The sequence below is a fragment of the Saccoglossus kowalevskii genome, chromosome 9 (assembly GCF_978046115.1).
Source record: "Saccoglossus kowalevskii chromosome 9, keSacKowa6.1, whole genome shotgun sequence".
NCBI classification, from domain to species: Eukaryota; Metazoa; Hemichordata; class Enteropneusta; family Harrimaniidae; genus Saccoglossus; species Saccoglossus kowalevskii.
In genome coordinates this window covers 36636941-36651999 of record NC_140649.1, presented here as the reverse complement: position 1 = coordinate 36651999, position 15059 = coordinate 36636941, and the positions used below count along the sequence as shown (strand labels likewise).

At 34.4% G+C, this 15059-nt stretch overlaps 1 protein-coding gene across 1 annotated transcript; it reads right to left on the bottom strand.

Annotated features, from left to right (window-relative positions):
* Positions 1-495: 495 nt before the first annotated feature.
* On the bottom strand, positions 496-13284 carry LOC144362675 (macrophage mannose receptor 1-like). The gene is made up of 12 exons (XM_085503845.1): positions 13182-13284; positions 12733-12921; positions 10261-10408; positions 9739-9812; positions 9047-9232; positions 6358-6511; positions 5495-5556; positions 5080-5238; positions 4429-4558; positions 4030-4100; positions 2178-2396; positions 496-1459 (listed from the first exon to the last, which is right to left on the bottom strand). Exons 1-12 carry the CDS (start codon positions 13246-13248, stop codon positions 1293-1295), a joined length of 1626 nt encoding a protein of 541 aa, XP_085359971.1. The 5' UTR covers positions 13249-13284; the 3' UTR covers positions 496-1292.
* Positions 13285-15059: the final 1775 nt, after the last annotated feature.

Here is a 15059-nt window from a genome sequence, read left to right as displayed (position 1 = left end):
TTCTAAAACAATACCAGTGTCGCTTTCGGTAAGTTTGTGGTATTTGGGTAGATGACAGTGTATGGCACCACGTGTATTATTATAATTTGTAAAACACTGTCACCTGTGACAAATAAGCCTGTAGAGCATTTCACTACGATGTGGAGGTGTTAAACTATTTTTATTCAATTATTTTCTGGAAACCTATGCGCGTGTATTGAATCACTATCCTATCATAAGAGGTGTTTTGAGTCATGTGATGTATCAGTTTGGATCACGCCTGGCCAACGCCCAGGGACAACAATTTTAATCAATGCACTCTATGTCTCATCTTCCCGATATCATAATCCGAATAAAGATCACCAGTTTATACCACACTACGTCACATCCTTCCCTGATAAAACTATGAATATAGCTTTGAATAAATATACCAATATTCACGTACTATAAGACCAAGTAGTCACACATTTCGTTCTCACTATGGCGCGGTCTCACTGCCAAAATTACAATAATACATTTCTTTATTTCATTCGTATACTTGTTTATTTCATTCGATTTACATTTCCTCATGAAATTGCATGAAGTTTCCCTGTCCCTAAATAACAAAATATGAAAGCTGTTTGCTCTCCCCTCAAAAAACGTCTTTCGAACAGCTTTTTCGATGATAAGCTTTATTGACTGCACCTGGTAAATGTACACAAACGATGAATAAAAACGAAACTAAAATATAAATATAATAATTATTATTAATCATGATGTATTTTTATACTATTTTTTATTGAATTAAACTTTATGTTTGTTATTCATTATTAATTTTACCATTTTACGATGCGACGTCGTACTGTCTGAGTGAATAATAACCTCATAGGTTAGCCAAGCCAAGTAATATTCGAAATACATTGTTATAGCAGTGAGGGCGTTAAGTGAAGACTTTATATAAATACAGTAAATGTGAATGTTTCAATACTTATATCCGACAACTATTATTAATAGATCTTCGTCACCTGGTGCGTAATTCAACACTAAATTACCTTCTGGTTAACTCACACCTTAATCTTCCACTTCAGAAGGTACAAGATTACCATGGTTGTAAAAAATAAATGTCAAAAAAATCTTAATAGCCATCGTTGAATAGGCAATTGTAAATAACAATTGCCGATTCAACGATGGCTGCATATTCGACTAACTTATTCATTATTACTAATCATTGGTATATTGTTTTTTATATTGGCTATAACACAAGTAACATTATAAATGGGCAAGTAGAAATCGCGTTTTATTGACGAATAACGTTTACATGCGTGGTCAGAGGATCACACTGTGTCGTCTGGCGTGTCATCTTTTGTTTCCTTGGGTGAAACCTTTGTCTTCCCTTCATTATTTTTCTTCTTACGCTTTATAAGGAAAAGCAAAATACCAGTTGCAGCCAACGCTAAGAGTCCACCTAGTACTCCTGCTACTACTGGAATAATGTCAGTACCTGACGAACGATATAAGTAGACAGAAACACCAGCAATTAGAACAGTTAAATCAGAACATCATGCCACTCACTGTACCGAGCTTAGTAAAATGTGTGCATGACGACCATGGTCTGAACAAAATAAATTGTTAACGAAAATTGAAAATGTAGGTTGTTCAAGGTCATATACATGATATATATATATTAGGTTTGGTGCCCAAATGCGTTTATTTATTAGTTTCAAAGATAGTTCAATAATACCTACTGCTAGTGTAAACCCGAAACATACTGTAGAAGTTGATGTCATGGTAATATTATGGTAAAAATGTAGTCGTATTTCGCCATTGCTCATTGTCAACATTCTCAGTAGGGACAATTGTTATTAACCGCTCAATCGAAACAACCCTTGAAATGACATTAACTTCGAACTAAGACATCAGCCCGGGCTCGTTTAAAGTTAGTGATTATATCAGTTGTTCATTGGACGTTCGTAGTTTTAAGAATAAACCTATTAATCGTTGCATACTGGACTATCCTTGTCACTACTTTGCGTGACGGTTACTAACCGTGATATAATCATTGGATGTCCTGGAAATACGACTTGCACATCCTAATGAGTAGTTTATATAATAATGTAAACCTGATAATTAACACACACACACACACACACACACACACACACACACACCACACACACACACACCCACACACACACACACACACACACAGCAATACTTACCACTTGCATTATTAATTTGGCTACTGACAGTGCTAACTGGTTTCCAAGTCGATTGCTGTGATGTGATTATTTGTATTGGTGTTGTACCCTGGTACGTGGAAACTTTAGTCTCAGGCTGTGTAAACATAGCAGTTGTTTTATTCTGTATACCATGAGTAGTTATACTAATTCTGGCTGTTGTTGGTAGCGGTGGCTCAAGTGTAGTGTACGATGCCTCATCTTAATAATACACAACACAAAACGATTGTTAGATGATCATATGTGCAAAAAAATAAATATTTAGTCCTAGCAATCTCCCCATAAAACTTGTTATGGGATCGGTGGGATCCAGTTCACTAACAATGGCGGTGGCACCTGGGGGGGGGGGGGTCCAAGTCAAGCTGAAACCTATTGTGTAATCAAAATGTGCCCATCATAATGCAGAAAATAGCGTTTGAGAGGGTCTATAGTTATACATACATCATGTTAACAAACATCACCACGCCCATATTTTAGAAACCACGACCACTTTTTCAAAATCTATAACTCGATGTTCAATTAAAAAAGGTATTACCTCCCTTGTCCACAAAACTATATATTTTCAAAAAGCTTATTGTATGAATTTTAAAATTTTGTTAGTATTTTATTCTATGGACACTGTAGTTTGAAATATGCACAAAAATGTGCTTTTTGGTCAAAAGTGATTTAAAAAAATTAGCTTCTAGACCATGCTTTTATTTCCTGTCAAAATTGGTTTATGGGTACATCTGTTTACTATGAAAAAAGTACCGCTTGAAAACTGTCTACCAGTTGTCAATTTTGCAGGGCAGCAGCTCAAATTTCACTACTTCAAGTTCATGCATAAATTAACACCCAGGCTAGTTGTCTGTACGATTGTTGTAACACTGTTCAACCAAAAACAATGCCCGACGGCGTTTCGAAGATAAACACATTGTCAATCATTTGTGAAAATTTCAAAACAAAAGGTCAAAGCGTCTAGGAGCTATTTTTGTTTAAAGTTCTAGGATGTGCACTAAAAAGAAGCTGAAATAATTGCTAATTTGCATAAGAATTCACTCAGTAAGAAGTTTGCTATTGCTCATAATTAAAATGGCTGTAACAGTTCCAAATTTGAATGTGTTATCGTTTTGTTAAAAGTTAAATATAGTGCATAATATGGAGATCCCGTCATTTCTTTTTTTCACTATGTTTATTATTTATGTACAGCCTTGCTAAATCTTGATGGTGGACGTTAAACACAAACACAAAAGTATTCAAAAGAGAGAATATTTGCACCTGTTATCTATATTTTAAAATCATTGTTTGAGTATGTTCCACTATTCACAATTTCACTCCCAAGTGCCCATGAACCTACATCTCTACCATAACAGTGAACAGAATTTACATATATTTGTGTTTATGTTTAACGTCCACCTTTAGTAACTTGAGCCTTAATCAACAGTTAACCGAACTTCGAGATACGGGCAACATAAACTTGTTGTTTTCTTTAACGTTATATATTTCCCGTAACTCGAAGTTCGGTCAACTATTAATTAAAATTTTAGTTATTAAATTTGAACGTTAAACAAAACAACAAATCTATGTTGCCCGTATTTCGTTGTACGGTTAAATGTTTATTAAATTTCGAGTTACTAAAAGTGGACGTTCAACTAAAACAAAAATATATATAGTTCTGTTTACTGTTAATTGAACATCGAGTTATAATTGAGACGTGTTTTTGCAAAACTGGGCGTGGTTACTAAATGGTCGTCATTTTTGTAACATACAAACTTGTATACCATATTAGAACTGACTAAGATAACGTAGTAACCGATTGTAATGTCATATCATAGATTCGAACTAAATTACTAACCTCCACTTTGGCATACAAATTTAAGAGGTATGTTGCAGTCAGCAGCTATAACACGGTCTGTAACTCCGTAACTATTTAAATAAGAAGTGTAGTCATATTATTTAACACCTTGTATATGTTCTGTAAGTTTGTCTTATCGACACATTAATTTGTAGTTGTATATAAGTACAGTTGTTCAATAAAAATAATATGCAAAAACCGTTCACGTTGATTGAAAACTAATATTGACTGCGTATGTGCAAACAATATATAATATTATTGATGCTATCCCAACTATATCTACAACATGTATAAACATTAAATATATAATAATACATTTAGTTATAAACAAACACCACAATGAATAAATGTGTTTTGATTTTCAAGAAATCTGATCTTATGATATGGCGTGATACTTACTCTATGAGCATACAGTCTTCTATGCCATTACTTTGGATTTCAGTAGAAAATATCCCAAAATGCGGTGGCCACCCATTGGAATACGTGTATTCACCATCGTGGCCAAGATCCCGACCATCTAGCCAAAATGCTAAAAAATAACCGGATATATTGTACAATAAAATGTGTTAAATGGAAGTTATTTCGACTCTGAATAGTTGTTAAGACAACTTAAATGCTGCTATACCATGAACACATTCAATATGTTGTACGTATTTGATTATTTTTTATGTCATATGTTATTAATCTGTTATTGTAATCCGCGCTGGCGTGAATGCGTCGCCCTCTATGACAGCAGCCAAACAGTTTTGCAAATAAAGTGATAATTTTGTCATTATAAAATTCATTTGTACTAGTTTTAATCAAAACACTTTGATGGACATATGGTGCTAAATTGTTAGTTAGAAAAAAAAAGTATTTCTGTAAATTTAGAAATATTGTCATTTACAAATATTATAATTAATTTGTGACACCAGCCAGTATTCTACAATCTCCAATTAATCAAAGAATTGTCAAATATACACTATAAAAATATACAATTACTCTTCTTACTCTTTACTGTAATCTTAAGTGCAATTATATTATAATATAATATCGGTAATGTTTTAATACCTCCCGGCATTCCCAAGCTTCCCAGCAACATTGTGAGATACATATGTTCAGTACATGTTCTAAATCTTGCGAGGTGACTTCCACGTTGCACACAGTATGCTTGAGCATCTTCCCAGGATAATTGATCAGTCACAATTTCCCAATTCACATCAGGATACTCTGTTGATAAATAGGGTACAGCAAAACGAAGAGATAATATTATAGTCATATGATGCAAACGTATATTAATAGGCTATTCATACTATCTTATATATTATGTAACATGGCTATCTTAATGTATATACCCCCTGACCACGTGTTTATTTGTATATTACTAATCAGAATGTATACACTAATATGACACGACATTTGCTAACAAAAAAATCATATAACATTTATTTTAATTTCTGAGAACCACATGTATAAAAGTACATACCGAACTGACAAAGTAATGTTCCCAGCAAATCACAGTCTACGTCATTCCATAAACTCTGGTAGCTATAAATATATAAAGTTTATTTATATTCATGACATGTCGTTTATTATCATTGCATTATTCGAACTTGTTTCTTTTTCCAACTGCATCACAGTGTTTAAACTAACATCTCGCAATACTTCTACAAAATGTGTGAAAAACTAGCTCCTTTTTGTAGTTTAACATTTGTAAAAAATAGAAAATTTACTCGATCTCTTCAGATCATGCATATAGGCCAGATCTCAATAGAAACATCTACGTCATTGACATAAAACCTTTTACTTAACAAATAATAGTTGAAACCTGTCAAATATAAACGAAAATATATTTATGTGGAGCCTTGCATAGTAAAATCTACTCAATGTAATTCAGAGCATAACAATTAAATCGAAATAACGATCCACTGTCGAAGATTATTATTGTTCTGCTACCATTTCTATTTTGAAAATATGTTCTAATCACGTGAACCAGACCTCAACAAACGCTGTCTTAGTACTGTTCGTCACAACGATGATGACTGTTGACATGGCATACAACGTCAGTATGAGTTATTTATGAAATCAAGTACACGTGTTTGCTAGAAAAATGCGTAACAACGTGTATATATAGAAGGGTATGGAAGATAACTATATACTCTACGATTTTGAAATTGCTGCACTTCAGGTCAATGGGCGCCGCCATTTTGTTTGTTGTTTCACAAATTATCCAAAATTTGTAATTAACCAAGCGTTGGAGAGAGCTATCGCCCCTTTAACATAAGACAGAACATTGCTGAATGGCAATCCTCTGTCAAATGGCACTATCACTTGTAATCTCAATCTTACTCTGGCAACATTACTGCACAGTCTTCTTCAATCACATTAGCAAGCCCATTATTTGGTTCGCCTGTATTCCAATTTGTATATGTCAACGGCGTCCCATCTGCGTACTGCCAATTTCCCTCTGAATCTATATCATTAGCATCGATCCAAATAGCACCTGTCAACATGATATACTTTGAGATTATGATTTTAATATGATAATACCGCAAAGTATACACGAACAACGTACGACGTACCACGAAGGTGGGTGTATACCCGTACTACCTGGATGCATACTTTGCAGTATTCCGTGATAACATCATTATTACATATCTTTCCCTGCTTGCAATAGTAATTTAATAAGAGATAACAACCCTAAATGGCGAGGAAAACGTATATATATATAAATATAATATTTATGAGTTTGATTCAAAATTTAAAGAGTGGAATCATCGTTTAGGGTAGAGATGCAGTTTACCTGACAGGTATTTTAATTAGTTAATTAGGAAACCAAGATGAGCTCCCTTGTCCACAAAACTATATATTTTCGGAAAGCTATTTGTATGAATTTTGAAAATTTGTTAGTATTTTTTTGTTATAGACACTGTAGTTTGAAATATGCACAAAAATGTGCTTGTTTGGTCAAAAGTGATTTAAAAAAATAGCTTCTAAACAATACTTCTGTTTCCTGTCAAAATTGGTTTACGGGTACATCTGTTTACTATGAAGAAAACGCCGTCTTGAAAACTGTCTACCAGTTGTAAATTGTGCTGGGCAGCAGCTCAAATTTCACTACTTCAAGTTTATGCATAAATTAACACCCAAGCTCGTTGTCTGTACGATTGTTGTAACACTGCTCAACCAAAAACAATGCCCTGACGGCGTTTTGAAGATAAGTACATTGTCAATCATTTGTAAAAATTTCAAAACAAAAGGTCAAAGCGTCTAGAAGCTTTTTTTTTAAAGTTCTGGGATGTGCACTAAAAAAAGCTGAGATAATTGCTAATTTACATAAAAATTCACTCAGTAAGAAGTTTGCTAATGCTCATAATTTAAATGGCTGTAACAGTTCCAAATTTAAATGTATTATCATTTTGTAAAAAGTTAAATATAGTGCATAATATGGAGATCCCGTCATGTCTTTTTTTCACCATGTTTCTTTTTTATTATTTATGCACAGCCTTGCTAAATCTAGCTTAGCATTCAAAAGAGGCAATGTCTGCACCTGTTATCTATATTTTAAAATCGTCTTTTGAGTATGTTCCACTATTCACAATTCTACAAAAGTTTAACAGTCTATATCCAAGACTGTTTGGATAATAAAAAGAAAAAAAAAAAATCACTACCAAGTGCCCACGAACCTGCATCTCTACCTTAAAAAGTGGTTGTATATTGCGATTAAAGATGCTCGAAACGCAGCATAGAAAGTAATGTTGGAAAGTATGTCAGCTCTTGAATGAAGTGTACACAAATTATTCAAGTCAACAATTCAATTAATATAAAGTGATCAAATAGTATTTATGTTAGTGAAATGTGTGCACGTTTGCCTAATAAATCCTATTATTATACATCTGTCACCGTAACGCTATGAGTTACAACGTGCCGTAATTTTGCGGTATTTTACGGGGTATTTTCATCCTACCATATTAGGAAATGCAAACTCCAAATATGGAATGATTACGCGCAATGAGTGTCCTCTAATAATAAAAAACAAACAAACATGACTGCCACCAGAGTTTGACTGGACTCCACACAAAGAAATTCGCTGATTCTGTTCTAAACATTTTGGATTTCGGCATTCCCATGATGTATCATTAATAGGAAAAGATGTTTCCGCTGCGGGTCGGTCGATACTCTGGCTGTACTGTCTTCGTGCATTCTTTGAGGTATCCTCGTAATAACATGCTTTCGAATCCTTTACAATATTTGCAATGTGCCCTGAATAAAAATCATTGGTGAAGACACTCAAATATGAAGTTTATCCTTTCACGGCTTTTTTGTTTGTTTTACACTGAAGTTTTCCACAGTTATCAAAATCATGCGATAATTTCGTATCAGTAAGATGCATTCGTACATATATCCGGAAGTTGGTAGTGCGACTTGATACGCGAATGACATTTTTCAGTAATAAATACTCGTTAGGTTCTTGTATAACGTTATAATATCGTGGCACGTGACCGTCAAAAGTTGACGTGTATGTATTGATACTGCCAAGGAAACTCAATCAAAGGTTTTGTTGGAATCTACCTGTACTTGCATGTTCGTTACATCAATTATAAAATCTATATAGCTCAGAAGAATGGTCTGGGTAGACCGACCCGTGACAAATGCATGCTGAAACTCACTAATTATGTGATCAGACATGAGTTTAATTGAGCTTAAACAGCAAAGTGTTCCGAGGTGATTGATAATAAAACAAAATAAGACGACAATTGGAATGTCATTGATGAGCCTAATGGCTGCGAGAAAAATAGCAGAACATACAAAATTATTAAAAAGCCTATTCATTCATTTTTTGCACATCGTTGAAAACAAAACCTGGAAAACGTCATTGTACATCAACTCCCGCAAAACAAATTAAGAGCTTAAGGTTATCATAAATTATATTGGTTTAGAACTTTGATTTTAATGATAATCGATATATATATTTAAATGATATCCCTTCCCGACAAACACACACACCGCTAATCATTATCATGTTATAAATTCTTACGATTTGCGTCAACATTGTCATGCAATGCAAGCTGATTAGAAAGGTCCACCATTACTTGTGATGATATTTGAATAAGATGTCCCGCGTCTTCACGGCATTCTTCCACAGCTCCGTGCCATGTTGAAAACGCCTGTCGATATTTGTAAATCTTGCCGTCGTAAGGAAACCACAGCAAACTTATCAATGCTAGATAAAATCACAATGCACTAACAAATAACGATATTGAGTAGATTGTCTGTATTTGTATATTAAATCTAACAATTAGAATCGGTCAAACATTATAACTTAGATAAATAATCTTTTTTATTGTTATCTGAGATAGAAATAAGAATACCAAACTAAATTAATGTTGAGAACATTCTATTGCAAGAAATGTTGACACTTTTTTTCGTCAAAGCCATCTGTTGATATTGCTTAAATGTTATAATGAATCAATTATAGACTTGTAGTACAACGCGCAAACATGTAATCCTGTATTTGAAACAGTTATTCAAATGAATCAACAATAATAAATTGATACTATCGTAGTATTTTGATTTTCAGATAAAAATCATTACATAATAAACAAAATGATACATAATCGTATTCTGTATCAACTTAACCCATCCAAACGTAATATATTAGAAAGTGAATAACATTATAAAATGGTTGACTTTGGTTATGATTATATACATAAAAATATATATTCTTACAATTCAAACACGCGAAGGCATGAGTTTCGTCACAAGATACATCTTCCCATCTCAACTCTGGATCTAGTGCGTTTCTATACGAAAAACAAGAAACACAAGGTAGTAAAGTTTCTCCTTAACTGTTACACATGCGAACTCAAACATAATATTTTGCTGGTCATCCATTTAATTTTATGGGATATATATTTAATTCACGTTTTAATGATCTTTGTGATATCAAATGAACTCAAACTGGATACATTGTTAAGGGGATTCATACTACGATTATGTAAACACAGTGCGTTTCTATACATGAAACAAAGAACACAATAAACCCATATTATTATATTTAAAGTACAAAACAGATGGTTTTACTAGGCTACATTGCACAAATTGAAACAGAGCCCTCCTTTCATGTACACCAGTCAACATTGCGTGAATTGAAATATGCCCCCATCATCTAGACAACATTGGGTCAATTAACACAATCATTGGTGATCTGCACTAATATGCTCCAGCAGTTTGGACTTATAGTAAACTTACATCGCAACACAGTGTTCATTTCCACCATAGTTGTCAGGTTGATTGGGAGCCCAATATTCAACACTAGCGTATCCATTGTCTGTATATCTGAAATTACCTTCTTCTCCCAAGTCGCTCAGTCCTATGAACACCTGAGTAATTGGGACACCTAAAATAAATGCTTACATGTTGGTATTTATTTCTATATTCTGTCAACATGGCGAAGTCACCACCTCGACGTATCCCATTATCATTTTGGTTGAATATTTCTACACACATGCAAAACAATAATAAAATAGTTACAATTAAACTCAAACAATATTAATGTAATTAAAACAGTAAATGTGAATTGTTTATTGTTTTGCCGAATTTACGTAAACAACGATAAAACCTTTTTTTCAATTGAAATAATTAAATCATATAATTAAATCATTTAAGACACACACTACATCCCCCATCCTAATATTTACTCACAATCCTATCACCTCGGTTATAATGTGAGCACACCACTTCAATGCAGTCCACACTGTATATTGTAAAAGATTTTAAAACATTCGTGTCTCCTTTGAGACTGAAATCCAGGTTAATTCTAATTAACACTCAGTCAGTGTAGCAGTGGCACTTCGGTATAATATATACATAATCAACAGACAAAAATGAGTAAAATCAATTCCAAAATTATTTAAGAAACTAGAATTTCACTAATAAATTCACATATGTAACAACTTTAACTAAAATCCTTGAAATTATGTATATTAAGCCAATCAGTTACCATAATAGCGTGTTCCGTGTCAAAAACAAAAGAGAAATAAAGAAACTAATCCTATCTACAGAGGGCCTAAATCGCAATTGTAAAGACCTAATTATGGAGAAAAGCTCTGAAAATAAAGGATTACGGTCTACCGTTTTCTGTCATGGTTCATACATGTAATATAAAGTTCAAATTGCAAACTGTGAAAGATAACTGAACAGGAAAACACTACAATACGGTGCCATTATATTTGGGGGTGGGGGGGAGAGTATCAATGGGTATTGAGTTTCCTTACAAATCGTCACCAATCATAACCACATTTGCTCACAACTGTGTCTGTTATGATACAAAAAACTAAGGTTCGACATGGGATGCAATGTTAACGATGTCACCTGGTTAACAATAGGCTATTTTCCGCTTCAGTCGAGATCTCGCGAGACCGTTAAATTTGCCTAGCAACCGGTTGCTAGTCATGTAATACAGGTCAAGCTTTGAATCAAAATAGTGCTAAATCGTGCGTGTACCTAGTGTCGTGCGTTAAATTTCCGAGTGATTTATTGCATTTGTTTCACGTTTTTGACCATAGCTGACTTCGACAGAATGACCGTGCCACAGCTCAAAGACTTGCTGCGTAAATTCGGCGTTTCATCTTCCAAGAATATTCTGGAGTTCGAGAAAGACCCTGATTTTTTACGCCATGATCCTAAAAAAATGACTTAGAAAACTTGGTTGCAATTTCATCAATGCTTTGAAATTACCAGGCTACTCTATATTGATTTCAGGAATGTTCCAGAATTCGGTTTGTCCGATGTTTTAATGCGTTATCGGTCCAACTATGACCGGAAAAGCTCGGGGCCTACAAATCGTGCAAGATTTCAAGTTGTGTGGCGACGGGCATGTTCAAATGTAACATCTATATATGCATCACATGTCAAATGCACATACTTCACAGGACTGCTACTTTCACCATGACTAGCGTGAGCAGCTATTGAGATTCCTAACACATATCGGGAAACGGCCAAACATTGCATGATTCACACATTAGTTCATATGGATAACAACAGTCTGTCGACACTGCATGATACGGACAAGCATCCATACAAACATGGAGCTTCCATGATACAAATAACAGGAACTAACTAACTTCTTAAATGAAAATAAAGCGTCTGCTTACATATGTGAATCAAAACATTATATCCTGCTAGTCATCTATGGGCTGTCTATTGTTTTTTTTATTAATTATGTAATTCATGCTATACTGAGCCAGAATCACCTTTCTAGTACTAAATGAACGCCCATAATGCTGTAATACGTTTTGCTCAAACATCCATCATTATTTTACAGGTTTACAGTAATTATAGTAGTTTTAGCTCAGTATGATTAACTAAAAGTAACCGCAAGGCTGAACAGATTTAACCAAAACTGTGCGTTCGGTTTACTATGTTTTTGTACATAAGCATTGGGATGCTGATCAGAAAAACTATCCGGATGAAAATGGTAGACCCTATACGCGTCCTGCCCGCTACATTCGCCCGTCGACCAGTGCTTAACCACACAATAGAATAGCTACGACTTGGCTGATCTGAGAAACAGCGTTTGAGTCTCGTCTTGTAACTATGACGAAAATTCAACAATTTCAATACAAAAACTCGTAAAAACGGACATTTTTTAACAAAAACATGTCAAAATCTGAATGGTGATACAATATCTCAAAATTCATTTTCAACTTGGAACTTACTTACCATTATCATCGACGAACGTGCTGGCGGCCAGCTGGCTATTAAACAGATCTAATATAGTATCAGTCGGTAGCTTCAATAGCTCTGACCGACGACTTTCGCACCATTCTTTCGCCTGATGCCATGTCATACTCTCGGTGTTGAGGGTGAACATGTCTCCATGTAATGAATGAATCTCCCTCTTAACACGACCTTGACATAATAGCACGCAAACAAAGACAAATATTGATTTTCATACGTATTTCTTCCTAGTAACATAGTAGTGGTGTTAGGTAACAAATAGTAGAGTTAGGGTACAACACAACGTCCGTCGTGACTAAAGTGAAATTTAATTTATCTTCAATATACCATGATAAATAAATCATGTATCCTTATCCATTACACTATACCAGAAACGATGTGTCGACTTTCAGTTGTTTCAATGAGTATCTACTATCGATAACAATAATTACCTGAACGATGCGCCGTTATACCATAGATTGCGCTGACACATATCAGTACAAATATAACGTGATTCATTGTATCTGACAAGATGTGCAGCCTCGTCTGGTCAGCGAAAATAAAAAAAATAGCAGTGACTCGCAAGACCTTATCTGTGAATTTATATTTAGTTGTCATAGCAATTAGAAACACGTCCCAAGGACGCATTTCACTTTTCAATATAAGAGAATCAGACACGAGTATTAATTTCAGGTAGTTATTTACCAATCATTATGATAGCCAGTGGACATTAAACACACATTGAAGTTATACCAAAACGTCACCATACACTCTACAAGTGTACTTTCATAAACTGTTTTTGGTTCCTATGCTGTAGGAAATACTTATTTACATTGAATGTGGGTGTGCATTAAGTTCAACAATAGCAGTATCGTCAGGGAACTAATCTTCCCTTTGAGCGTAGGTGAATATGATACCTTCCCGTTTTAGATTATCGCTTCACAAACCCATTGTTAATACGCAGCTGATTTCACCCTCATTTGCACGGCATAACCGAACTTTTTTACTACCATTTTAAAGATTTGAGCAAAAAAATGCCGATTCACAATTTTCTAGCTACGTCTTTGCAAGGATCGTCTCACATTTACCTTTATGTCCTGAACGTAAACTATATGTTAAGAATACTCAGTACTTACGTCATTCAGGTTTAATGTTATATAATTTGTATCAATCATTGTTATTGTGAAGACAGAAATGCTGATATATCGTAGCCACAACTCTCACATCGTGGCGAACAAGAGTAACTTAAGGTACTAGCTTAGTCATGGCTCAAAATACATAATTTCCGAGATAATAATGGTTGTATTTTAGTAGAAAGTGGTCATTTCGCCAGTGTTATAGCGTTTCTACTATATGTTACTATGGCATATCTCAAATTGTGGGCTGGTGACATGACCTCACCAGCCCACACTCCTAGCCAAGCAAAAATATGATAACATATTTCTACATAGAAAAAAAAAACCTACAAAAGGCAGATGAAAAAACAGTTATGAAATATGGAATGGGTAGAATAAAGGAAACAATTTATGCATACCAAACAAACAAACACAAATGTGTGATACTAGGGATGGAGTTAATGTTGCAATACCAGGATGTGTACAGGATATTGTCAATTATATTATACCAGTATATTGATGGTGTTAATCCATTGATTTGATTGGTCCAAACACAAAATTTGCATATGCAATCCATGGTATATTGGCTGATAATGCACGGCTACACCAAGTGGCCCTGGAACATGAATTGACTACAGGTTTAATACGGAAATATATAAAACCGGTATTATTTGATTTTTAGGGAAATATAGTGGTTGAATTTTAGAAGAATATTGAAAAAAATACTGAATTAAAAACATCTGAAAAGTTATATAACTATAATATTGCTTCTTGTTAATGGTGGGATCCAAGTTGTGAGCGTCGGTCGTTGGGTGATTGTCGTTCGCCACACAAACCTAAACCACCGTCCCTTAACACCGTGAGGTGCCTACATGAAACGCCAGAACGCTATGTTCTCAGTGTTGTTACTTTGAGATGGATTGCGAACTTCCAACAAAGAAAACATGATCTTTAAGTACAAGATATAATTGAGGGATTTAATGACATAAAAATGCAAAAACTATGAGTCACAGGCAAAAATGTATGCCACCAATAACAACCGGTGTCCGGTAGCGACAGCTGACAAAATTGCAGTGCACCCGGGTAATTGCCATCTGTTTCAAAAAAAACACGGGACAACGCAGGATTCGACGACGATATATGATATTGTAATTCTTCACTATGGGTAAATAAATTACAGGAGATGATGAAGGTAATTTCGAAAGCTACAGATTT

Excerpts from the sequence above, each read along its gene's own strand:
- LOC144362675 (XM_085503845.1), bottom strand. The coding sequence starts at position 13,248 with ATGAATCACGTTATATTTGTACTGATATGTGTCAGCGCAATCTATGGT. Across the intron at positions 9,813-10,260 it reads AATGAACACTGTGTTGCGAT|AAACGCACTAGATCCAGAGT; the intron begins GTAAGTTTACTA and ends TTTTTCGTATAG. Across the intron at positions 4,559-5,079 it reads AAGCTTGGGAATGCCGGGAG|CATTTTGGCTAGATGGTCGG; the intron begins GTATTAAAACAT and ends GTTATTTTTTAG.